At 44.1% G+C, this 27,106-nt stretch overlaps 1 protein-coding gene across 2 annotated transcripts in view; it reads right to left on the bottom strand.

The window, feature by feature from the left end:
* The window catches only part of WWP2 (WW domain containing E3 ubiquitin protein ligase 2), a 180,571-nt gene that overhangs the window by 51,998 nt on the left and 101,467 nt on the right, over positions 1 to 27,106 (bottom strand). For both annotated transcript variants that reach the window (XM_039477061.2, XM_074405585.1), the window contains exons 7-8: positions 16,363 to 16,490; positions 393 to 603 (exon numbers count right to left, since the gene is read on the bottom strand). In XM_039477061.2, coding sequence (XP_039332995.1) covers positions 393 to 603; positions 16,363 to 16,490 — 339 coding nt within the window. The remainder of the gene's footprint in view (positions 1 to 392; positions 604 to 16,362; positions 16,491 to 27,106) is intronic.

Raw genomic sequence — 27,106 nt, 5'->3', positions numbered from 1 at the left:
TTCACAGCCTAAAGCCCAACTCCTCCATGGGCTGATAAGATAAAATTCAAGAGAGAAAAGCTGTTTTCCAGACAGGATCTAGGCGAAAACCCTCCAATGATTCCGGAAAGCAAAATGAGCTCCTTCTTATGTAAAAGCCACACTCTTTGCGTCAAGCTGTTCATTTTAAGTCACGGTACAAGGTAGCATTGATTCTGCCCCAGGCCACTGAGATTCTTTTTAAGATTTCTGTAGAACAAGCAGTTCTTCCACACCTCCCTTGCTTCAATGCACAGCAGCCTCCCCAGAGGCTAGTAGCCACTAGGTAATAAATAACCATGTTGTTTCTGCCCTGGTGAAGGAACCTCAGTCTTTGGGGAGGAGAGATCTGTTATAGACAGAAGGCTACTCACCCGGCCGGCAGAGCATCAGGGGCCTGGGCAGCCGCTGGGAGCTGCTGTGTACCCGAAGTGCTGGGTTCCTCCCCTTCAGCCGGTGTGGCTGGCGCAGGGAGAGAAGTCGTGTTGGGATTCAGGGTCACACTTGCGGGTGCAGCAGGTGGGGACGTCACACCGACCACGGAAGGTTCTTCGGGATCAGTGGTTGTTGTGGGTTCGTCATTCACTGAAGATGCACAAATCATACTTTAAATATCAACTAAGAATGAGAATTTTATTTACACTTGCTACGTTTTTCACTTAATAGGCTAACATGGTATCTACAATGTTACACTACGTGTACTGGGTGACAACAAAAAGTTTTACAGACTGTAACTTTGGAAATTACAGCAAGTCAGTAATGCCTGTACGAAGGAAATCACGATGAATCTGAAATAAATACATTAACACTACCTCTTTTACATAACTTTACCAAGTTCTTCTAACATACAATGTTTTAACATACATTTAACTATGTTCTAACATACAAGTTTTCTAACATACTATGCAATAAAAGAGTAGCAAGAAAGATTAACATAACGGGAATATGTTGGGGCAAGGTGCAGTGGCTCATGCCTGCAATCCCATCACTTTGGGAGTTCCAAGGTGGGCAGATCACTTGAGGTCAGGAGTTCAAGACCCACCTGGCCAACGTGACGAAACACCGTCTCCACTAAAAATACCAAAATTAGCTGGGCATGGTGGCACATGTCTATACTCCCGGCTCCTTGGGAGGCTGAGACAGGAGGATCACTTGAAGCCAGGAAGCAGTGGTTGCAGTGAACCCAGACTGCGCCACTGCACTCCAGCCTGGGTGACAGCAAAATTCTGTCTCAAAAAAAAAAAAAAGTGCTGAGGCTAAATGCAGCAAGGCCAAGGCCAAGTTTATACCGTCACATCCTTTTCTTTAAATTTGCCATTTGTTTGCCAGACATGACTAGCACCTTCCAAAAAGCTCATACACACAAAAGAGGCAGAGAACTTTTAATAATGTGCTAATTCTAGGACTCACGCTCAAAGTAGGAAGCGAGAAGGGCTCACTTCTAAGGTTCTTCTCTCTAAGATAATAGACGTGAAACCGAAGTGAAATACACTAGTCCCCAGGTCTCCCTGTTTCACCATCTCTTCACTTCTTTGGTGATCACTTATGTTCACAAGGACCCCAAGGCATTGCAATATCCTCTAACTCAAAAAAGGATCAAATAAGCTTTCACAGAATTGTGATTCTTTAGAAGCAATATGCTATATGCAGAGAATTTTCCATATATGTGCTTGCATATGTGTACATTTATACCAGAATTTCATAGGAAAACGCCTTAGTCTTCATTTAGCCTCATCTTCCTATTGCAGAAATTCTTTTTGTCATTTCTCTAACAAATGGCTATCTAGCTTCTTCTTGAACATTTCTTACAGGAAGCTCACTACAGGACCACCTCATTGTTGAAGAGATGTGCTTGCCAGAAAGCTGGTGGCAGCAGGGGCCGGGGGGTGGGGGTTGTTTTGTTTTGTTTTGAGACAGAGTCTCGCTCTGTCACCCAGGCTGAAGTGGAATAGCATCATCTTGGCTACCTGCAACCTCTGCCTTCCAGGTTCAAGCAATTCTCATGCCTCTGCCTCTTAAGTAGTTAGGATTACAGGTGTGCACCACTACACCTGGCTAATTTTTGTATTTTTAGTAGAGATGGGGTTTCGCCATGTTGGCCAGGCTGGTCTTGAACTCCTGGCCTCAGATATGTCCACTTTGGCCTCCCAAAGTGCTGGGATTATAGGCATGAGCCAGGGCACTCGGCCCAGAAAGGTTTTTTTTTTTTTCATGTGAGGCTGATTCTACTAGCTGGTCTGAGTCTCCCATCTCTATCACCAAAGCCATTCAAAATATCTAGGCTGGATGCTGTGGCTCACACCTCTAATTCCAGCTCTTTGGGAGCCTGAAGCAGGAGGATTGTTTGAGCCCAAGAGTTCCAGACCAGCCTGGGCAACCTAGTGAGGACTCATCTCTACAAATAATTTAAGAGAGTAGCTGGGTGTGGTGGTGCCCACCTGTGGTCCCAGCTGCTCAGGAGGCTGAGGGAGAATCACTGGAGCTGAGGAGGTGGAGGCTGAAGTGAACCATGATTGCACTGCTGCAGCCCTGCCTAGGTGACAAAGTGAAACCCATCCATCCATCCATCCATCCATCAGTCAATCAATGGCCACTGTTTCTTGTTAGTCTTCTCTTTTCTAGTAAAGAGGCCTACCATTTCTTCAGTGTTTCTAGGCACCCCCCTTTCCCGATCATCTGGCCACCCTCTTCTAGATATCATCTGCTGCTTCTTCTAGAGAATCATATCAGGAACTGAACATAACAAATGAGATGCCATGAGGCCAGCAGAATCAGATCACCAACTTAAATACCAGTTAACATTTCCAGAACACCAGCATGTGCGGTCAAGGTGCAAAGCACTTTGGATTATCTCATTTAGGCCTTACATGTAACCCCACAAGTTAGGCACAACTGATACCCCATTTAACACTTGAAGAAGCTAAGGCTCAAAGAGGCTACATCCCCTCCCAAGGTCATAAAGCACCTAATTCACACCCTGCTGTCGGCCTCCTGAGCTGAAACCACTTGTCACTAAACTCCACTTCTCCCTCTCTGCACATCCTCTAATTCAACCCAAGATTATATATAATAACTCTTAGCAGCCACGTGATCCTATTGGTGCATATGGGATTGGTGGTCAGCTGAAAGTCAAATTTCTTCATGTGATATAATGGATGCCAACCTAGATCTTAACAAACGAGTAGGAGCCTGAGGCTAGAAATTGCCTATGTTTTATTCACTGGTTTTCTCCAAAGTATACAAAATATTGCCTAGCACACAGGCTAAATTAGTTGTTTAATAAATGGCTAAATTTTATGCAATTTCTGTTTCCCTAACAGAAATATAAGACTTGATATTTATATTCCTATTTATCTCAGGCAAGCCAGTAAAACACAACAAACAGCAATTCACTTTATGCACATCTATACATTTTACTCAATTTAAAAAAATCATAATTTTTTTGAGAGCTAGAGGAACTTATTCTAAAATTTATTAGGAAAACCAAATACACAAGAATAGTCATGAACATTCTAAGGAAAAAGAGCGGGGTGTGTGTGTGTGTGTGTGTGTGTGTGTGTGTGTGTGTGTGTGTAGGGGGAGCTAGAAAAGAGTGGTATGTGTGTGTAGGGGGAGTTTCTAAAGTATTAAAACATACTACAAAGCTGCAACAATTAAAACAATGTGGTACTGATGCATGAATAGGCAAGTGTCTAATAAAAAAGTTCAGAAATAGGGTAAATAATTAAATAATTCACTGAAGATTGCAAAATACTAATATTCTACTTCTACCACACCTTCTTTATTTATTAGCCACAATAATTCTGTAAAGAGAAACTTCCGCTTATCAACTATTGGCTACCTGGAGGTTCAGTCTGTAAAGAAAAGGCAGGAGAAATGTTTACTACTTTCCCTTTGTTTACCAGTTTTCAGAATGAATTGATTTCCTTGCATCCTCTTAAAAACAATGAGGTTTCATTTTGTTTAAGAATCTTTATGAGGCACTAGATTCAAGTATGTTTTAAAATGTTTCAATCTATTGTGGTTTTTTTTTTTAAAGACAGGGCCTTGTCCTATCACCCAGGCTAGAATCCAGTGGCACAATTATGGCTCACTGCAGCCTTGAACTCTCAGGCTCAAGCAATCCTCTCACCTCAGCCTCTCAAGCAGCTGGGACTACAGGCTCATGCCACCATGCCTGGCTAATGTTTTGTTCTTATTTTTTGTAGAGATAGTGTCTCACTATGTTGCCCAGGCTGGTCTCGAACTCCTGAGCTCAAGCGATCCTCCCACCTCCGCCTCCCAAAGTGCTGAGATCACAGGCGTGAGCCACTGCACCCAGCCTAATATTCTTTTTGATCCTAAAATTGTCCCCATCCTTGGCTGGACTTAGTAGAGAAAGGAGAAGTGAACAAAGCTCTTCAAGTTAGCTTCAAATACCATAGGAAAATTCTAAGATAATTGCTAAATGAGAAAGTGCAGAACAATGTATAATTCTGCTATAATTTGAGTCTGTGGGCATAAATGTGTTTTTTCAAGAATATATACACATACACTTGTATATTTCAAGAATATCTTTGAAAGAACTGCAAGAAACACAACCATGGGCCTTGAGGGAGGAAACTGAAGGTTAGGAGAATCGGAAAAAGACATTCTTTATACTGTTTAAGCTTATTTTTATTTATTTGAGACAGAGTCTCACTCTGTCGCCCAGGCTGGAGTGCAGTGGCACGATCTTGGCTCACTGCAACCTCTGCCTCAAGTGATTCAACCTCTGGGTTCAAGTGATTCTCCTGTCCCAGCCTCCGGAGTAGCTGGGACTACAGGTGCCCACCACAATGCTTGGCTAATTTTTTCATTTTTTAGTAGAGACAGGGTTTCACCATATTGACCAGGCTGGTCTCAAACTCCCGACCTTGTGATCCGCCTGCCTCAGCCTCCCAGAGTGCTGGGATTACAGGTGTGAGCCATCGCACCGCAACACTTTTTTTTTTTAAGCTTTATTAACATACATGTACTATTATTAAAAATAATTATTATGAAATAGTTGACCATGAAAAGAACAAAAGCAGAGCCTCCATGGCATGCCGGGAAAAAGACTCTCCAATCAACAGTACTTGGATCTGACTATCCATGCAGCTGCAAATCTAGTTAGAAGGGTTCCCTACAGGGCTGTACATGTCCAGAGGCCTATCCAAGAGCCTCTGCGTCACCCTGGTTCACCCATAGTAGCTCTTCTGTTTAAGAGTTTGTGCGGAGTGGGGATGCAGAGAGGGAAAGCCTCAGAAAAATAGCTAACCAGCGCTGGGCTTAATACCTAGGTGATGGGATGATCTGTGCAGCAAACCACCATGGCACATGTTTACCAATGTAACAAACCTGCACATCCTGCACATGCACCCCGGAGCTTAAAATAAAAGTTGGAAAAAAAAGAAGTTAGTGCTAGACTTTGAGTTCAGATTTGGAAATAGAGAAATAGGAAGGCTAGATATCCTAACAGGGACAAGCCTTTTGGGCCCATGAGTATTCATGAGTACCCCTCTCCTGCTCTCAAAGAGTATGAATGAGGCTGGGCGCGGTGGCTCAAGCCTGTAATCCCAGCACTTTGGGAGGCCAAGGCGGGTGGATCATGAGGTCAAGAGATCGAGACCATCCTGGTCAACATGGTGAAGCCCTGTCTCTACTAAAAATACAAAACATTAGCTGGGCATGGCGGTACGTGCCTGTAATCCCAGCTACTCAGGAGGCTGAGGCAGGAGAATTGCCTGAATCCAGGAGGCGGAGGTTGCAGTGAGCCGAGATCGCGCCATTGCACTCTAGCCTGGGTAACAAGAGCAAAACTCCATCACAAAAAAGAGTATGAGTGTGTGTGTGTGTGTATGTGTGTGTGTGTGTGTGTGTGTGTGTGCACGTGCACACACATGCATGCATGCACATTCGTAGAACAGGAGAACTTGAAAGAACCTCAGGAGTCAATCCACCCCATCACAGCTCATAGTCATGAGAAATTAAGTTGTAACAATACATTACTGGCCCTCGGTCATCCTGGTTAACCAGTGACAGGGCACCATACTCAAGCCTAATGAGGCTTCAAATAGAAAAACTAGATTGTCAAAGACAAGGAGTTACAAGTCCATCATGGCTTACAGAATTGCTGTGTTATTATTATTATTATTATTATTTTAAATTTGAGATTGATTCTCACTAGGCTGGAGCGCAGTGACGTCATCTTGGCTCACTGCAACCTCTACCTCTTGGGTTCAGTGATCCACTCACCTCAGCCTCTGAAATAGCTGGGATTACAAGCGGGTGCCTCCATGCCTGGCTAATTTTTATATTTTCATTAAAGAAGGGGTTTTACTATGTTGGCCAGGCTGGTCTTGAACTCCTGACCTCCAGTGATCTGCCTGCCTCAGCATCCCAAAGTTCTGGGAGTACAGGTGTGAGCCACTGCAGCCCGTGTGCTATATTACCTTTTAACTCTATTCAATATAGCCAATGGTGTCTAACTTTTAATCCTAATTATTTGACGTACGCCCTTATCTCCCCAAAAGGACTGAACCCATCTTGAGAGTGAGGGCAGATTTGTTTTCCACAGTTTTCCCTACTTCCACTCTCTGTCTCCTGTGTTCTTGCTTCATTTCTTTGCCCACATTAGCCCTCCTTCCTGCAGCCCTCCCCATCCCTGCAGCCCAGGGAGAGCATTCCACACTGTAAAGCCCACAGCCCCTGTGATGTGTGCTCTTTTGACTTTGCTGAGGTATGCTTTCAACTTCTTTTCTGGAATGAGATTATAGGGCAGAGATCTCCTCTTACATTGCTTTACATTGTCCATGGTGCTTAACATTTGATAAATATTTGTTCAAGAAACACTTATTCAATAAGCCCAATAATCTAGCAAAAGAAAGATATTTGATTGGATAGGAGAGTTTTTAAGGGAAAAGAAAAAGAAAAGAAATACACAAAGAAAAATAAAAAATAAAAGAACAATATTTAAAATAAAATCACCTGACAGGCGTATAACACTGTCATTTACAAAACAAGTTCTCTTGGCTGGGCACAGCAGTTCACACCTATAATCCCAGCACTTTGGGAGGCCGAGGCAGGGGGATTACCTGAGGTCAGGAGTTCGAGACCAGAGTGGCCAACATGGTGAAATCCTGTCTCTACTAAAAATAAAAAAAATTAGGCCGGGTGTAGTGGCTCACACCTGTAATGCCAGCACTTTGGGAGGCCAAAGTGGATCACATGAGGTCAGGAGTTCAAGACCAGCCTGGCCAACATGGCAAAACCCTGCCTCTACTAAAAATACAAAAAATTAGCTGGGCATGGTGGCGCGCGCCTGTAGTCCCAGCTACTTGGGAGGCTGAGGTGGGAAAATCACTTAAGCCCGGGAGGGGGAGATTGCAGTGAGCTGAGAGTATGCCATTGCATTCCAGCCTAGGTGATAGAGCAAGACTCCATCTAAAAAATAAAAAACAAAAAAATAAAGGTTCCTTTTGTTTTATTTTGGAATAATTTTGGATATTATTTTCAGAAAATCTGAAAAGACAGTATGCCATTCACCCAGTTCCCCTTAGTAACACTATCTTATATAATCATGGTACATTTGCCAATACTAAAATAATAAAAGTAGTATACTACTATTAACAAACTCTAGACTTTACTTAGATTTCACCAGCTTTTGCACTGTTTTGTTTCTGTTCCAAGATCCAATCCAGGATCCTGCATTGCCTTTAGCAACTTCACTTTTATTAGCTCACTGATTCTGCCAATGACCTTAGGAGGAAGATATTATTATTCCCATTTCACTGTAGACAAAACTGAGGATCACAGAGGGACCAGTCAGAGAGGTGTTGTGTAGTCAGCAAGTAGCAGAACCAGTATTCAAACCAGAACACTATGAAGTAAAAACAGTGGGCGTGGGGAACAAAGACAGCTTCAATGTTTCCCAAATGGGAGTGAAAGTGGGGTACCAAGGAGGGAAAGTGGGGTACCAAACGGTAAGTGGTAAGATGGCAGTTGCACAGCCTCTGCTTTCTATAACCTTGTGTATTTCATAAGGTTCCCTCTGTGATGTTGGTTAAACATTCTAACTTTATGAATCACATATTCATTCAGAACCGAAACACAACTGTAGTCCCAGTTAGCCAAAAAAAAGATTGGAAATTGGAAATTCTTTTGCTTAATCCTAGAGACACTGCCAGCCCACTGTGTGTTCCAAGACGTTTAGGTGTGTGTGGTGTATCACAGGCTCATGGTGGACATGCGGGACTTTTCAGCCCTGCACTGAGGCATGCAGAAAGCCAGCACCAGTAACAGCAGAAGCTCCTTCTACTGAAGATCAGCTCATCACATGTGGGCCATAGTAAAGCAGTCGGTGTCTTTCATCCACGAAACACAAGCAACTGCACTGACAAGGCAGCTGATCAGTCAGCTCTTCACAAGAGCAACCAAAACTGGACAAAGATTTCAAAATTAGCGCAGCATGGGGTAAGGGAAGCTCATATAACGAAAAACAGTTACGTTATGTGGCGGGGGGAAAGGAACAAAACTTAAAGATGCACAAAGCTGTACCACGTTACCTGATTGTTGGGAAGGTAAAAATCCTTCCCTGGTTTATAAACAGATGAACACAATTCCTACTTACATTCACAGTGGTTCAAAGAATTCAAAGTCTGAAATTTGTTTTGAAACTGTATGAATGATTAAAGAGTATCATGGTGTAAAAAAAGGCAAAACCAGCTCTTCCAGACATTAAAGAAAATATGGTAACACGCCAGCAATAAAAATCAAACGGGACTTACTCAAAACAAGAAACAAATTCTCACAGTATGTAAGAATGTGGTCAGTGACCAACACTAAATAAAATCACAGTGAAAAATGAAACTATTTACCTAATGTCTCTGTGCTAATAGGATCCCACTATAGAAAATAATTTAGACCCAGTCCTCATTTGATATACGAACATGTCTATATAACATATATTACATATAAATATATATTTACAGTTATATATTGTAGTGATACATATATCACTATAAATTCCAGTGGGATATTTGTTTTGATAAGATAACGTCATGGAAGAAGAAAGAAAGTACTTATCTCTGCAGACCCAATGTGGCCATAAAGAAAAAAAGTATCTCATTATATAGACAATAACTTACAATGACACAAAAAGTGAAATTATACCCATTTTTTAAATGGTCAGGCCTAATGATTTTTAAAATTCTTAATTCCTTTTCTACAATACTACTCACAAAAATAAGATAAAATGCAAAACAGTGATATGAGAAAATTTATGATCATAAATATAACAGACAAAACTTATAGCTACACGTCATGTCCACTAGGATGAGCATGACATGTTACATATAGAATTACCATAGTAATTCCATTCCCAGGTATAGAGCCAAAAGAACTGAAAGCTTGGGCTCAGACACTTGTACAGCCAAGTTCCCAGATGCATTATTCCAATAGCCCAAAGGTGGAAACAACCCAAATGTTCATCTACAGATGAATGGATAAACAAAAGGTGATATGTATATACAATGGAATATTATTTGGCCTTAAAAAGGAAGGAAATTCTGATACATGCTACAACATGGATAAATCTTGAAAACACGATGCTAAGTGAAATAAGCCAGACACAAAAGGACCCATTAGTCCGCTTGTATGAGGTATCTAGATAAGAAAATGCAGAGACAGACAGTAGAATAGGGGTTACCACAGGCTGCAGATGGTGGGTGGGCAGGTGGGGGGAAATGTTACAGTTTAATGGATACAGAGAATCCGTTTGGGATGATGAAAAAGTTCTGAAAATGTACACTGGTGGTGATAGTTGCTCAACATTGTGACTGTAATTAATGCCACCAAATTACACATGGTTTAAATGGTAAATTTCACGTTACATGTTTTCTACTACAATTTTTAAAAATCGTACGAAAATATATTAAGAGCTTATACAAACCTCTAAAATAAACTTCTAAATCTTTAAAGGACAAATCAACTACTATGAAGAGAGACACAAGAAAAAGGAAACAGTTAAGCAACTGGTAAATTAGAAAATGCAATGAGGTTAAACTTTTTAACCAATGAGGTGGCACTTAATACTATTAGCAAAAAATTATAAACCGGTATTTACAAGGTTGCAGAAAAAATAAGCCTTGTATACCACTTTATGAACATTTCATACTACCTTTGGATATATGATTGATCCTCTTAGAAAGACAGTCTTCTAATATGCACTAGAACTCATTTTAAAAAATTCACCTCCTTTGACTTAAGAATTTCACTCAAGAAGAAACAAAGCTATATGCAGATATTTACAGCAGAATTTTGTTTTGCAACAGGGAAATACACAAGAACTAAGGAATGGTTAGATGAATTACGGATTACTAACTGCTAAATAGTATGAGGTCACTTTTTAAAAAGCAAAGAAGAAGAGCACATAGATAAACGAAACAATGTATAAAACAGACTCTGCACAGTGGCTCACGCCTGTAATCCCAACACTTGGGAAGGCTGAGACAAGAGGATCGATTCAAGCCAGGAGTTTGAGACCGGCCTGGGCAACAAAGTGACATCCGCACCCCCATCTCCATAGGAAAATTTTAGAAAAGAAAAACGGAGTGAAAAACATATATATATTCATGCTGCATAATTAAAACTCCATGAAATTATTCATAAAGATAAAAGCTATGTGCCAGGCACCCTGTCAAGCACTCTGCATGTTTATATACAGCCATACCTTGTTCTATTGAGTTCTACTATGTGATTTTTACAAATTGAAGGCTTGTGGCAACCTGACATCCAGCAAGTCTATGTCTCAGCATCATTTTTCCAACAGCATGAACTCCCTTCACATCTCTGTGTCACATTTTGGTAATTCTCACAACATGTCAAACTTTTTCAACTCAAAATTTGTATCCTTTTATTTATATCTGCCATGGAGATCTGTGACCAGTGATCTTTGATGATGTTACTGCTGCCATTGTTTTGCAGTGCCACAAGCTGTATCCATACAGAATAGCAAATTTGGGCCAAGCACAGTGGCTCATGCCTGTAATCCTAACACTTCGGTAGGCCGAGGCAGGTCGATCATCTGAGGTCAGGAGTTCGATTATCAGCCTGGCCAACATGGTGAAACTCTGACTCTACCAAAAATACAAAAATTAGCTGGGCATGGTGGCATGTGCCTATAATCACAGCTAATCACAGGGTGAGGGGGTGCTGAGGCAGGAGAATCACTTGAACCCGGGAGGTGGAGGCTGCAGTGAGCTGAGATCACGTCACTGCATTCCAGCCTGGGCAACAAAAGCAAAACTCCATCTCAAAAAAATAAAGAAAATTTTTAAAAAACTAAAAAGGACTCATCATTCTAGATGCCATTAAGAACATCGGTGATTTATGGGAGGAAGTCAACATATCAACACAACAGGAGTTTGGAAGAAGTGCATTCGAACCTTCACGGATGCTTTGAGAGGTTCAAGACGCCGGTGGAGGAAGGAAATGCAGATGTGGTGGAAAGAGCAAGTGAACCAGAATTAGAAGCAGGCCTGAAGATGGGACTGAACTGCTTCAATCTCATGATAAGACTGGATCGGTTTAGGAGTTGTGTCTTACGGATGAGGAACAAAAGCAGTTTCCTGAGACAGAATCTACTTCTGGTGAAGATGCTGTGCACATTGTTGAAACAACAAGGATTTTGAATATTCCATATACTTAGCTGATAAAGCAGCGGCAAAGTTTGAGAAAATTGACTCCAATTTGGAAAAATGTTCTACTGTGGGTAAAATGCTGCCAAACAGCAGCACATGCTACCGAGAAATCTTTGATGAAAGGAAGCACTGACTGATGCGGCACACTTCACGTTGTTATTTTTTTTTTGTTTTTTTTTTTTTGTTTTTTTTTGAGATGGAGTTTCACTCTTGTCGCCCAGGCTGCAGTACAGTGGCACGATCTCAGCTCACTGTGACCTCTGTCTCCTGGGTTCAAGCAATTCCCCTGCCTCAGCTTCCCAAGCAACTGGGTCTACAGGCTCCTGCCACCATGCCGGCTAATTTTTTGTATTTTAGTAGAGGTGGGGTTTCACCATGCTGGCCAGGATGGTCTTGATCTCCTGACCTCATGATTTGCCTGCCTCAGCCTCCCAAAGAGCTGAGATTACAGGCATGAGCCAACACGCCCAGCCTCATGTTGTCTTATTTGAAGAAATTTCCACAGCCACACCGACCTTTAACCACCACCACCCTGGTCAGTCAGCAGCCATCAACATCAAGGTAAGACCCTCCACCAGCAAAGAGATTTTCACTGGCTAAAGTCTCAGATAATTGTTAGCACTTTTAACAGTGAGGTATTTTTAAATTAAGGTATGTACATATTTTAGACATAATGCTGTTGTACACTTTATGGACTGCAGTATAGTATAAACATAACTTTTATATGCACTGGGAAACCAAAAAATTTATGCGACTTTCTTTTTTGTGATATTCACTTTATTGTGGTGGTTTGGAAACAAACCCATAATATCTTTTTTTTTTTTTTTTTTTTTTGAGACAGACTCTTGTTCTGTTGCCAGGTTGGAGTGCAGTGGCACAATCTCGGCTCACTGCAACCTCCGCCTCCCAGGTTCAAGCAATTCTCCTGCCTCAGCCTCCCAAGTAGCTGGGACTACAGGTGCACGCCACTACCCCCAGTAAATTTTTGTATTTTTAGTAGAGACAGGGTTTCACCATGTTGACCAGGATGGTCTCGATCTCTTGACCTTGTGATCTGCCTGCCTCAGCCTCCTAAAGTGCTGGGATTACAGGCGTGAGCCACCGCGCCCGGCCAAACCCATAATATCTTTAAGGTATGCCTGTAATTTATTCCTTATAACAACTTATGACATATATACTTTTGCTGCAATTTTTTTTTTTTTTTAAACCAGGGTCTCACTCTGTCACCCAGGCTGGATTACAGTGACACAATCTCAGCTCACTGCAACATCTGCCTCCTGGGCTCAAACGATCCTCCTGGCTCAGCCTCCTGAGTAGCTGGAATTACAGTTGTGCGTCACCACGCCCAACTTTTGCCCTAATTTTGCAAATGAGAAAACTAAGACCCAGCGAGTCACTGGGCCTTCAACACGTATTATAGATGAGGAGTCGGAATCTGACCACAGCTGATGCAACTTCTGACTGATGTGTATGGAAATCACATTTAGGGAAGATGTAAATTTTTTTGGTAAAGTCTTCAATAAAGAATTGGCAAGTAAATAATTCCATACAAGTCTCAAAGAAGAGCTGTGCCATTAGTCTATTTCTTGATTCCACCACTTCTAAAACTTAGAAATATAATATTTATACACACAGGCTGCCATTCACTCTTATTTTATAAAAATGAATACTTTATGGTTGCAACAACATAAAAAAAACACCTGGAGCCCAGCTCTGGTTTGGTCCCAAATTTCTTTTTCATGTATAACGGCAGCACGCAGCCCAAAAAGGCTGCTAAATAAATCTCGCAAGTCTGTGGAAACTCTTCGAGGAGGCAGAGCTCCCCAGCACCACCATCTTGGAACTGGTCCTCAGAGTTCTCACAGCAGCAGACTGAGGGAGGAAGATGTCCTCATTCACACCCTCAACCCCCGTCTGGTCCTGCGCTGCCACTGAGAGGAGCTTCTGCCTGTTCCTCACAGCAAAGGTGATACGGTTCTGTCCCCTTGGGGCAGATGTTTAAGACCCTCTAAAGCACAGGCTGCCTGTGGGGTAAAGGTGAACCACCATCACAGCAGAAAGGGGAGAGATGAACACAAGGCCTCAGCACCGGAGCGGGCAGAAACCCCTAAAACACAACTGTCCTTCAGAGAGGGATCTTGGGGCACTGAGAGACCCCACCATGAAACATTTCCAAGGCAGTCTGAGGTTAGACACAATTGGCTTTTGAAGATGTGGCTGGCACCTGCCTCAGCTGCTAGAATATAATGTTCCTAGAGACAAGAACAAATTAGTAATGGTACCTAGAAATAAACGTAGGGGAAATACGACTCTATTGAAATGTCCAAGGGCCGGGTGCAACGGCTCACGCCTATAACCCCAGCACTTTGGGAGGCTGAGGCGGGTGGACTGCCTGGGCTCGGGAGCTTGAGACCAGCCTTGGCAACACGGTGAAACCCCGTCTCTACTAAAATAGCAAAAACTTTGCTAGCTGTGGTGGCACACACCTGTAGTCCTAGCTGCTCAGGAGGCTGAGGCAGGAGAATTGCTTGAACCAGGGGAGGCAGAGGTTGCAGTGAGCCAAGACTGGTTCACTGCACTCTAGTCTGGCAACAGAACGAGACTCCATCTCAAAAAAAAAAAGAAAAAAGAAAAAAGGTTGCCATAGGAAGGTATGCAAAAACAAAACAATGTCCAAAAAGAGTGACTCAAGGACCTTCACCATAGAAAGTCAATTCACCAGTAGTTTTTACAGGAAAAGTAGAGGTGGCTGAGGGAAACCATGATCCCAGTAACACAGGCCCTGGCAGAACAAAGCTGCTGGTCACTCTGCCACGGCACCTGGGAGTCAGCTGGTTCCTAAAAGCCAGTCCGCTATCTCCATTTGTAAACACTGCCCTCCTCCATAAGCCACTTAGTTTTCTAAGAGAAAAATGCTTGCAGAGCTGCCTATGGTTCTCTATACCACGGCTCATGGCCATCACCTCGCTGTCTCCTTCACACAGACAGGAAGGCCAGGCTCAGCTACCACTGGGTATTCCAAGCACAAGGATATGGTGGTGGCACAGGGGTGCTAGGCGGCTGAGATGGCAGCCCGAGGACACCCTATCTGCAGCTCCTCCTTTCCCCAAGGCTCAGGGTGAGCTAGTCAGTTCATTCAAGTCCTTCAGGCAGGTCCCAAACTCCAGGGAGGTCAGGCCACTGACTCACAGTACACTGTGAGACACAGACCACTCCCACCCTGTGGTCCACTGCAGATGACAGGGTGCCCAAGCAACATGAGCAGCCACAGGGACTCTGAAGCCCCCATATGGTGCTGCCAGAGAACTGAAAGGTATTACAGAGGAACCCAAATCAATTTCTTCCACTCAGGAAGTTTGTCACACAGCAGTCACTTAACAATGCCACAACAACACTTCCGTGAAGAGCCATGCTGCTCTGGGTCTCCTGGCTTTCATGCCACACCTCTGCTGTCAGTCACGAGCATTAGGAAACTATCTCAGCGTCACTTACCAATTTCAATGCCAGCATTCCCCTACCTACAGTTCATCGAAGCAAAATATCTACGTCCCTGCCCAACTGCCTCAAATGAAGACAAATTATCACCTGACCAGCAGTCACTAAAGATTTGACAATCTTTGAGAAGTTTCGAGAAATGAATGGGTTTGTCTGTTCTTTTTCCTTTTTGACTCTGTCCTGATGAAAGAGAGGGAGAGCAGGACAGAAAAAGATGTTTTGAAATAGGTCCTTCCCATCCCACTTACAGGGAGGCAGAGCCGAGTGGGGGGAAATTCTGTGTGCACGTGGATGGGACCATCTCCTCTCAAGTGGGGCCCCCACTGGGATGGCCACAGCATACCCCCAAGTAGTCACCTGGCTCTGCCCTGGTGAGCATCCCAACCCATTCACTGGTGGTGCCATCATCTGACTCAGCACTTAGCAACAATACTTAGTCCTATTTTTCCCTAGTCTGATAATTCCCTTAAGTGAAGGAAATCAAAAATATGCCGTGTATAAATGAAACGTGCCATGTATAAATGAATATCTTATCAGCAATGAAATCCAATGCTGATAAGAAATGAATAGAGGCTGGGTGCAGTGGCTCATGTCTATAATCCTACCACTTTGGGAGGCCGTGATGGGTAGGTCGCCTGAGGTCAGAAGTTCGAGACCAGCCTGACCAACATGGAGAAGCCCCTCCATGTCTACTAAAAATACAAAATTAGCCAAGCATGGTGGCGCATGCCTCTAATCCCAGCTACTTGGGAGGCTGAGGCAGGAGAATTGCTTGAACCCAGGGGGCAGAGGTTGCAGTGAGCCGAGATCACGCACCATTGCACTCCAGCCTGGGCAACAAGAGCGAAACTCCATCTCAAAAAAAATTTGAAAAAGAAATGAAGAGAAAGACAAGACTTTTTATTTCTGTGCAAATGAGTACTTTAGAAGAGCACAGTCATATGGAGAATAACCTTGGCTGTACAGAACATGCCAGACACAGAAGAAGATGGGTCTGTAGGAAGACTGATGGATTCATACCCAGTTTAATCCTAGAGCCTTCTGACACCCACCCTCTATTCTGACACAGTGGGCAGGCTCCCATGTCCACGTTAGAACAGCTGAGAGCCCACAGCTTCAGGGCAGGCTGGCGTGCGGTGCCATCACTCACCTGTGCCATTGGCCAAGCCACTGTGGCCTGAGTTCTTGACGGGCTGGCGGTGCCGGCTCCGAGCACCAGGGCTTTGCTCGCCGACTGCTGGGGTTGTTCTAGCTGAAGCACCTGAATGTCTGTGAGTCCTGGGGGTTCAAAGTAGAAAGCAGACAGACATGTCACTGTGAAAAGGACAGAAGGGTTTCCTACCTAAGTCATCATATTCCCTTCTCCTGCCATTTATTGGAAACAAGACCTTTAACTGCCCCTCTAGTTTTGGACTCAACAGAAGCTCCAGAAGGTTCCCAGCAGAGTGGCCCAAGGAAGTTTCCTTTTTGGTAAAAAGCTCGGAAGGTAACTTTGTGTAAACTTTTCCACTTGAAATAAACAAATCCAGGGTGAATTGCCCCTACATCTGAACTAATTGGCAAAATATCCTATGACCATCACATTATTTTTATTGGGCTCAAATGTTACAAATAAACAAGAATCACTGGACAGGCACAGATGAAATATTTCTCCCATTAGGCAAAAAGAGCTCAAAACTTATCCAAAGCAATTTTCTCTATAGTTATAAAAATGATTCCCTTGGCAATAAAAGTCAAGCACATTAAACAACTTTTTGTCAATGCATACGTTGAAACATTTCTTTCGTTGTTGTTTACTTGTCAGTTTCCTTAGAGACAGGGTCACACTCTGTTGCCCAGGCTGGAGTGGTATGATCATAGCTCACAGCAGCCTCAAATTCCTGGGCTTAAGTGTTCCTCCCACCTGAGCCTCCCCAGCAGCTGGACTATAGGTGCACAGCACCATGCCTGGCTCATGTTTTTATTTTTGTAGAGACAGGGTCTCACTATGTTGTCAAGGCTGGTCTCGAACTCCTGGGCTCAAGTGATCCTCCCACCTCAGCCTCCTAAAGTGCTGGGATTATAGCTATGAGCCACTGCACCTGGCCTAGACACGTTTTATCTAGAAAAGATGACTCAACAGTCCATACAAGTAAATGAGAAACAATGCAGAAATGGACACAAATCACAAAGAAAACTGAGGGATTTAACAGCAGAAAACCTATCAGGCATCTTCAGAGAACACAGGCAACAGGCAGCATTGCACTCCCAAGTTCTTTCTGCAGCGTGGCTTTGTTCACTCAGTGAAAATGTCTAAGCCTCCCTGCCCTTCAGTTCATCTGTTTCAACTAAAGGAGGCTTTTCTATTACTCAGTAAACATCTACTACTTTGCAACTGTGAGATTGTTCCAGTACCAGGCAGTGAAGAAAAGAGCACCCTTCTCCAGGCAGAGAAACAGAGGCCCAGAGACAATTTGTAGCACGAAGCATGGGGCGATAAGACTACTCTCAACAATAAAGGTGGCTGGGCGCAGTGGCTCACATCTGTTATCTCAACACTTTGCGAGTCCAAGATGGGAGGATGGGAGTTCAAGACCAGCCTGGGCAACATAATGAGACTTTGCCTCTACAAAAAATAAACAAAATTAGCTGCACTACTGGTGCATGCCTATAGTCCCAGCTACTCAGGAGGCTGAAGTAGGAAGATCATTTGAGCCCAAAAGGTAGAGGATTCAGGGAGGCAAGATCGCACCATTGTACTCCAGTCTGGGTGACAGAGAGAGAGTGTCTCCAAAAAAAAAAAAAAAAAAAGGTAGATAAATAGATAAATAAATAAAGGTAATATATTCACTGAGCTACAACATTATGTTCCAGGTAATGTGTGTGCTATGCATATTACATTATATTTTCTCATTTAACATGGCAACCCTAAAGGTAGCTTACTATTATTATCCCCATTTTACAGATAAGCAAACAGACACAGAGAAGCTCTATAGAAAGTAAGCCACAGGATGCGAAGATTCACATCCAGGCAGTTTAATGGCAAGAGCCTATGCTCTTAGGTTAGAGGCTGGGACAGGAAGCCCGAACTCAAGCTGAATTCCTCCTGGACTACTATTTCACTCGTCATTTGGCCAATGGTGAAATTAAGAGCTGTAATAGAAAGTTCCCTGCTGGGAATATCCACCCCCAGCAGAACATCCCTGCTGGGAGTCTCTGGTCCAATGTTTTGAGACAGTCAACAGGAGGCTCTGGCGGGGAATATGAACCACCCTCACCAGCTACCTTCTCCAGAGTAAGAAATAGACTTTGATAAGATGAACATAAACCAAAATCTTAAGAGTCATTATCTTTGGATGTTGGGAATCAAGTGCACTGTCAACCCTCAGATAGACCCGTCCATGGTCACCTCCTGACCCTGGGCTCCTTGTCCCTCTGCAGAGCAGTTGGGCATGACAACAAGGCAGGTCCCATTACTCCCTGCCCCCGCCTTTTGTGCTCTTCTAGATATTTCCAGCTTCCTTCACTGAGCTTGTATACCTGTGAGTAGGGGAAAAAACATAAATTTTGGGGAAGGTGCAGTGGCCCATGCCTGCAATTCCAACACTTTGGGAGGCTGAGCTGGGATGATGATTTGAGCCCAACAGTTCGACACCAGCCCGGACGACATAAGGAGACCCTATTTCTATCAAAAATTTTAAAACATTAGCCAGGCATGGTGGCATGCCCCTGTGGTCCCAGGGAGGATGAGGTGGGAGGATCACTTGGGAGGACGAGGTGAGAGGACCACTTCAGCCTGACAGTGTGGTGAAAGAGTGAGACGTTGTCTCAAAAACAAAACAAAAAAAAGTTTTTTTTTAAGTTTTTCTTGCTCCCAACCCCAGACAAAAAAAAAAAAAAAAAAAAAAAAGGAGAAAAACAGAGAAACCTAGCAAACTCTGGAGTCCCTCATACCTAAACACTGCGTGGCAATGCAGACAGGGTACGACTCAGCTGTGGAAATAAAGACTCAGTGTGCACTCTCTTTTTCCATCTTCTTTTTCCCTGAGCTAATAATTTCATAAATCAAATGCTGTAGGCTGGGTGTGGTGGCTCACGCCTGTAATCCCAGCACTTTGGGAGGCCAAGGCAGGAGGACTACCTGAGGTCCAGAGTTTGAGACCAGCCTGGCCAACGTGGTGAAACCCCGTCTCTACTAGAAATACAAAATTAGCCAGGTGTGGTGGTGCACACCTGTAATCCCAGCTACTCGGGAGGCTGAGGCAGGAGGATTGCTTAGAACCTGGGAGGTGGAAGTTGCAGTGAGCCAAGATTGCACCATTGCACTCCAGCCTGGCAACAGAGGAGAGGCTCTGTCTCAAAAAAAAAGCTGTCAACCACACCTCAGTCAAAGACGAATATTTCAAAGTCCTCACTTCATGGGAAGAAATGTTCGCCCTAAGCATTTTACCGCAGCTCCTCCTTGAAAGTAGAATGAGCACAAATGAGTTAAAAAGGGAAAGGCAGGCAGCCATGAGCAAGCTGGTGTGTGTGTGTGTGTGTGTGTGTGTGTGTGTGTATGCACGTGTATGCATGTGTGTGCACATATGTGTGTATGTCTGTGTGTGTCTGTGTATGTCTGCATGTGTGTCTGTGTGTACCTATGTGTGTATCTCTGCGTGTGTGTCTGTGTGTGTGCATGTGTGTGGGTGTAGGTGTCCACATCTGTATGTGTTGAGGGCAGAGAGCTTGAGAGAGAAAATTGGTTAATAGAAGGTTTGTTTCAGCCAAGGATCTCCTTACTAGGACAAACGCCTCTCTGATTTGGAACTTGCAGCCCACAGCAGCAAGCTGGACCCCTCAGGGAGCTGCAGAACCTGCAGAAGGTGCACTGTCGACCCCTCAGATGGACCTGTCCATGATCGCCTCCAGACGCCGGGCTCCTTGTCCCTCTGCAGAGCAGCTGGGCATGACAACAGGGCAGGTCCCATTACTCCCTGGTCCCACCCTCCCTTCCCAGAAAGGGCATGTGGTCAGAGTGGAGAGAGAATACTTTCAGAAACACTTAACCACTAATCATAGCGGCTTACCCTGAATGATGGGCTGGGCAGGGTGGGATCAGCCCAAAGCCAGGGGCAGCTGGGACCACTTTGCATGAACTGCCACCTCCCCGCCCGTGGCCAGCCACCACCCCCTAACACACAAACCCCACACATCCCCTCTCCCCAAATTCTCCTCTTGCCCTAAATCTGGAGTTTCCAGGTTTGGCTCTTGTGTTACCTTTAAAATAAGACACTTAAAGGAAGAGAAGGCCTCCACATCTGAGACAACTCCTCTCTTAGGCAGTTTCCTCTCTTGGAGAACTCACTCAACCCATAAAAGATGGGATCATATTGTGATGAAAAGCTGGCCCAGATGCTGAAACCACACATCGTGGCCAAAATAGCGCCCAGACAAATTCGAGGCAATGGCTGGGACAGCCAGGCTCGGCTCTGGCCACGACTTCAACCTTGGCCCAAGCCCCCCTCACCATTTAGGGGGTGGGGAGGAATTACGCAGCCCCCAGGATAGGCAGAAAGTGGTTGAACGTCTGTGCCAGTCAGGCCAAACTTCACAAACGGTCTTAAGTCACCTCATTATGGAAATTCAGCTCTCTTTATAGCATGCCCTTCTCAGAATGCGGTGTGTCCTTACCTAAGGTCCTCTCTCAAGAACTGAGGCCCCCTGAAGGAAAGCCAACCACGACCCAGAACCATGCTCCCCAAAGCAGTTCTAATGCAGATGAGGTCCCCAGGACAGGGCTGCTCACTGACCCTTGGCATGTAAGCTTTGACAGTCACAGCCCTGGACTCCGTCCTCAGCTACACTCTGACAGTCAGAGCCTTGGGTGCCATGGGACACCGTGTCTTGCCCTTCATGAGGGCGGTTGAATTGTACTCAAACATCCTTTTCTGAGTGCTAGGCCTCATTCTAGAGACAAAACAGAGTCCTGGGCCTCAAGAAGCTTCCGCCTTAGTGGATATGCTGTGATTTGTAATTCTGCTCAGATAGAAATTTCCATCACAGCACACAATGCTGCTTTGGGGAAGCCACCTGGCCGGTGAGTGAGCCTGGCTGACCACATGACTCTCACCTCAGTGTAGCTTTGCTGACCACTGTCACCTTTGCAACAGTTCAAAACCTTTGCAATGGTTTTGTTTAAACGGTTCCTGTTTAAGCAAAATAGGATTCTGTTTATATATTTAAAAAAAAAAAAAAAAAAAGCCTTGGCCAGGTGCAGTGGCTCCCGCCTATAATCCCAGCACTTTGGGAGGCTGAGGCAGGTGGACCACCTGAGGTCAGGAGTTCGAGACCAGCCTGGTAAACATGGTGAAACCCTGTCTCTAGTAAAAATACAAAAATTAGCCAGGTGCAGTGGCGGGAACCTGTAGTCCCAGAAGCTTGAGAGGCTGAAGCAGAAGAATTGCTTGAACCTGGGAGGCGGAAGTTGAAGTGAGTTGAGATTGTGCCACTGCACTTCAGCCGGGGTGACAACAGTGAAATTCCATGTCCAAAAAAAAAGAAAAAGAAAAAATAGAATTACCATATAACCCAGTAATTGCACTTCTGGGTACATGCAAAAGAACTGAGGGTTGGCATGGTGGCTCACGCCTGCAATTCTAGCACTTTGAGAAGCCGAGACAGCTAGACCACCTGAGGTCAGGAGTTTGAGGCCAGACTCACTAACATGGCAAAACCCCATCTCCACTAAAAATAGAAAATTTAGCTGGGCATGGTGGCACATGTCTGTGGTCCAAGCTACTTGCAAGGCTGAGGCAGAATCACTTGAACCCAGGAGGCGGAGGTTGTAGTGAGCTGAAATCACACCATTGCATTCCAGCCTGGGCAACAGAGAAAGACTCGGTCTCAAAAAAAAAACCCAAAAAAAACTGAAAGCAAGACCTCAGGAGAGATATTTGCACACTCAGGTAGACAGCAGAATTATTCACAATAGCCAAGAGACAGAAGCAACCTACCCTCAACAAATGAATGGATGAAGTGTGGCATATGCACACATGTGAGTGTTATTCAGCCTTAAAAACGAAGGAAATTTTGACACAGGCTACGACATGGATGAACCTCGAGGATACTACACTAATTGAAAAAAGCCAGTGGCAATGTGTGATTCCATTTAAATGGTACCTAGAGTAGTCAAACTCACTGAGTGAAAAAGCAGAATGATGGTTGCAAGGAGCTAGGGAGAGGGGAGAAATAGGGAAGAAATTTGTGGATGAGCAAAAACATCTAATAAAATGAGGCTGTGTGCAGTGGCTCATGCCTGTAATCCCAGCACTTTGGGAGGCAGAAACAGAAGGATCAATTGGGACTGGCCCAGGCAATGTGGGAAGACTTTGTCTCAATAAATAAATAAATAAATTGTGAAACTTTTTTTTAAAAAGTGGCTGCATCAAAATTTTTGAACTCCTGTTCTTCTAAAGTCACTCTCCAAAAAAAGGAAAAGACCTTCCACAATACCACAAAATAATAAAATCCTAGGCCTGGACCACCCGCCACCCCCCCAACCCCACCACCCCGGCTAAGAGGACCCCAGAGAAACCTTGAAAACCTTAATTCCCAGCCACAATGAGATGTAAGCTCAGATACACCTTGTTACAGCCCCGCCTTCCATAGCCACCATGAGTCTTTCTTTCCTCAATGTTAAACAGAAATCAACTCTCTCAAAATACTTGATCACTGCTGATTTCAACCAACTGCCTCAAGCTGGCTTCCCTTTTGTGGTTTCCACACAGCAACTGACCAGCATTCCTTCCTGATAAGAGGCCACTGCCCATGGCGTGGTTGTGGCCAGGCCCCTGAGACTGTGTACTGAATATCTTTCTGTCCACTGCTTCACCTTCTGATGGACAGGGTCTAACTGTAATACATTTAAATATTAAGTGTCCATCCCAATGGGCAACAAAGGGCACAGGTAACAAACGTGTTAGTTTATGACACATGCGCCTCCCTTCGTGAATATTTATGGCTTCTCCTATAACCTGATAAATATGTAAACTCAGCCAACCAGTTCAGGGTAAATTCCATCTCATCCTTCCCTCCCTTGGAGTGCCTGCTTTTTGGTTTCAGGTGGAGGCTCCACTTCCTGCCTACAGGTTATGGTACCCCCCTTTAGAAATAAAGCTCTCTCTTCTAAATTTATAGAGTTTGTGGCTTTTATCGTTGACAACATATATCTGATAAAGGAATTTTATCTAGACTTGATAGAGAACTCTTAAAACTCAGCAGTTAGAAAACAACCTAATATTTTTAAAACAATCAAAAGATTTGAGGTGGGCAGATCAGCTGAGGTCAGGAGTTTGAGACCAGCCTGGGCAACATGACGAAACCCCATCTCTACAAAAATACAAAAATGTGGTAGATACGGTGGCAAGCACATGTAGTCCCTGCTACTTGGAAGGCTGAGGCAGGAGATGGCTTGAGCTTGGGAGGTGGAGGTTACAGTGAGCTGAGATCAAGCCACTGCACTCCAGCTTGGGTGACAAAGCCAAACCCTGACTAAACAAAAGATCTGAACAGACACTTCACCAAAGAAGATCTACAGATGGCGAATAAGCACAAAAAAAAAGTTCAACATCACAAGTTCTCTGGGAAGCGCAAATTAAAACTACAATGAGGTATCATTAAGTATCTATTAGAATAGACAAAGTTTTTCAGGTAGGGCACAGTGGCTCACGCCTATAACCCCAACACTTTGGGAGGCCAAAGCAGGCAGATCACTTGAAGTCAGGTGTTTAAGACCAGCCTGGCTAACATGGGTGAAAACCTGTCTCTATTAAAAATCATGCCATTGCACCCTAGCCTAGGTGACAGAGGCAAACTCAGTCTCAAAAAAAAAAAAAAAAGCAAAAATTTAGTCAGTCATAGTGGCTGGTGCCTGCAATCCCAGCTACTCAGGAGGCTGAGGCAGGAAAATCGCTTGAATTTGGGAGGCCAAGGCTGCAGTGAGCCAAGATTGTGCCACTGCAGTCTGGTCTGGGTGACAGAACAAGACTCTGCCTCTCACAAAAAAAAAAAAAAAAAAAAAAGAATTGACAAATTTTTATACAACTGATGGTAACAAGTCCTGGTTGAGGCAAAGTAATTGAAACTCCCATACATTGATGGCAGGAACACAACATGGTCCAGCCACTTTGTAAACTGTTTGGCGGTTTCTTATAAAGTTAAATATGCACTTAGCATGCAAACTGACAATCCTACTCCAAAGTATTTTTTTAAATTATTATTTTCAGACAGGATCTTGCTCTGTCACCCAGACTGGAGTGCAGTGGCGTGATCATGGCTCAATGTGACCTCCTGGGCTCCAGCAATCCTCCCACCTCAGCCTCCCAAGTAGCTGGGATCACAGGTATGGGCCACCATGCCCAGCTGATTTTTGCATTTTTTGGTAGAGAAGGGGTTTTACCATATTGCCCAGGATGATCTAGAACTCCAGAACTCAAGCAACCTGCCCACCTTGGCCACCCAAAGTGCTGGGATTACAGGCATGAGCCACAGCACCCAGCCTCTCCTAGGTATTTACCCATGAGAAATGAAAACATGTTTGCAGAAAAGCCTATAGTATGCAAATAATCATAGAGACTTTGTTTGTAATCACCAAAAACCGTAAGCAACTCCAAGTCCTTCAACTGGTGAATGAACAGACCAACTGTGGCACATACAGTGGAATAAACTCAGTGCATAAAGGGAACAAACTGCTGGTACTTGCAGCGACAGGTGAATCACAACTGCATTCTGCTAAGTAAAAGACTCCAAAGACTACATAGTGTACGTTCCCATTTTTAAGATATTCAAGAAGAGGTCAGACTTAGAAAACAGATCCATGCTTGCCAGTGGCGAGAGGTAGAAGGAAAAGCTGGCGACAAAGGGGTACCAGGAACTTTCTGGGGTGATGAAACTTTCTGCATCTTTTTTGTTTCTTTTGTTTTTTGTTTTTGTTTTTCTGACACTGAGTTTCACTCTTTCGCCCAGGCTGGAGTGAAGTGGCGCAATCTCAGCTCATTGCAACCTCCACCTCCCAGGTTCAAGTGATTGTCCTGCCTCAACCTTCCACGTAGCTGGGATCACAGGCTCCTGTCACCACGTGCAGCTCACTTTTGTATTTTTAGTAGAGATGGTGTTTCACCATGTTGGCCAGGCTGGTCTCAAACTCCTGATCTCAGGTGATCCATCCACCCCAGCTTCCCAAAGTGCTAGGATTACAGGCATGACCCATTGTGTCCAGCCTTTCTGTATCTTGATGATGATAGTGGCTACCTGACTGCATGCTTTTGTAAAAACTTACAGAACTATACACTAGTAAGGATGAATTTTACTGTTGGAAATTATACCTTAGCAAACTTAAAATTTTAAAAAGCCATTGTGGAGTGAGAAACAAGTGAGTAAAAGTTGTAGAAGGCAGGTATGGTGTGAGGGTATGCTCAAAAAAACAGAAAGCAACAATGTGAACGGGAATGTAATACAGGCAAAATTCAAGACCCTACAAACATTTCTGAATGAGTAAATGTAGGGATTCTATAAAGACTAGGGACACATCTTTCCCAAATGTTGAGAATTCATGGCTAGGCTGGAGGCGGTGGCTCACACCTGTAATTCCAGCACTTTGGGAGACCAAGGTCAGAGGATCACTTGAGCCCAAGGGTACAAAACCAACCTGGCAACATAGGGAGACCTTGTCTCTACAAAAAACATTTTTTAATTGGCCAGGTGTGTTGGCGAGTGCCTGAGATCCTAGCTATGCCAGAGGCTGAGGTGGGAGGATCACTTGAGCTTGGGAGGTCGAGCCTGTAGTAAGCTGTGATCTCACAACTGCACTCTATCCTGGGCAATAGAGCGAGAGACCCTGTCTCCAAGAAAGAAAAAAGAAAAGGAATTCATGGCTGGCTGGATACCAGATGCCAAGCATACTTTTCTGTCTTGGTAAAAGAGGCCCAGAATAAAAGGCAGGTTCATTGACCCCAGACTCAGGCCCACTGGTACCGGAGTTTGGCAAAAGAGATGTTTCAAGGTATAAAAACTGATTACTGGCCAGGCACAGTGGCTCATGCCTTTAATCCCAACACTCTGGGAGGCCGAGACAGGTGGACCATCTGAGGTGGAGTTTGAGAACAGCCTAGGGATGGAGGTTGCAGTGAGTGAGATCCCGCTGCTGCACTCCAGCCTGTGTGACAGAGAGAGATTCCGTCTCAAAAAAACCTGCTTATTGACTTTTCTCCTATAAAACAAGCACAAAAAGTAAAATTGCCAAATAAAACTCATCTCACATTCCAATCCGGGAACCAGAATTTGCCTAGGATTACCAGAACCTAAAGGGCTCCCACTCTCAGGTCTGTCCTTTCTCTGAGCACACTCTTAACTGGTCATTGTCTTTTAATAGCTGCATGGAAAAAAAAATTGAGTGGAACTGGGCCAGATTCCAGCGAGACAGAACCAGAAAGAAACAGGCACCTAAAATAGAAGCATGAAAAAATAAAAAAAGGAAGCTGTAATGGGAAAAGAAACGGTCTTCACCACCCAGAGATGCATCAATAAATAAACCTACTCCCACCTGCACCCTCCTCAATTCTTCCTCCACATTGAAATGGAGAAAAAAAAAATGGAGAGGGAGGTAAAAGGAGAAGTGAGCCGGGAAAGGCACAAATAGATGAAAATGGGCTCCTTCTAGTCACAGCAAGGGTAATTTATGGCTCCATTCCACACTCTACCTCTGGACTGTTGGCCTCACAAATGACAGGGAAGGTAAAAATAAAACTGCTGCCAAGTCCATTCTAAATTACAGAAAGATTTCCGGAAGACAAACCATTTCCTTTTGCTCACCTTAGAGTACAGAGCAACCTTCTCGATGGTGGTAATTTTATTAGACTAAAAAAACCCACCTTGAG

Source organism: Saimiri boliviensis, chromosome 1, assembly GCF_048565385.1.
Source record: "Saimiri boliviensis isolate mSaiBol1 chromosome 1, mSaiBol1.pri, whole genome shotgun sequence".
Taxonomy (NCBI): Eukaryota; Metazoa; Chordata; class Mammalia; order Primates; family Cebidae; genus Saimiri; species Saimiri boliviensis.
This window is presented reverse-complemented; position numbering and strand designations above follow the sequence as displayed.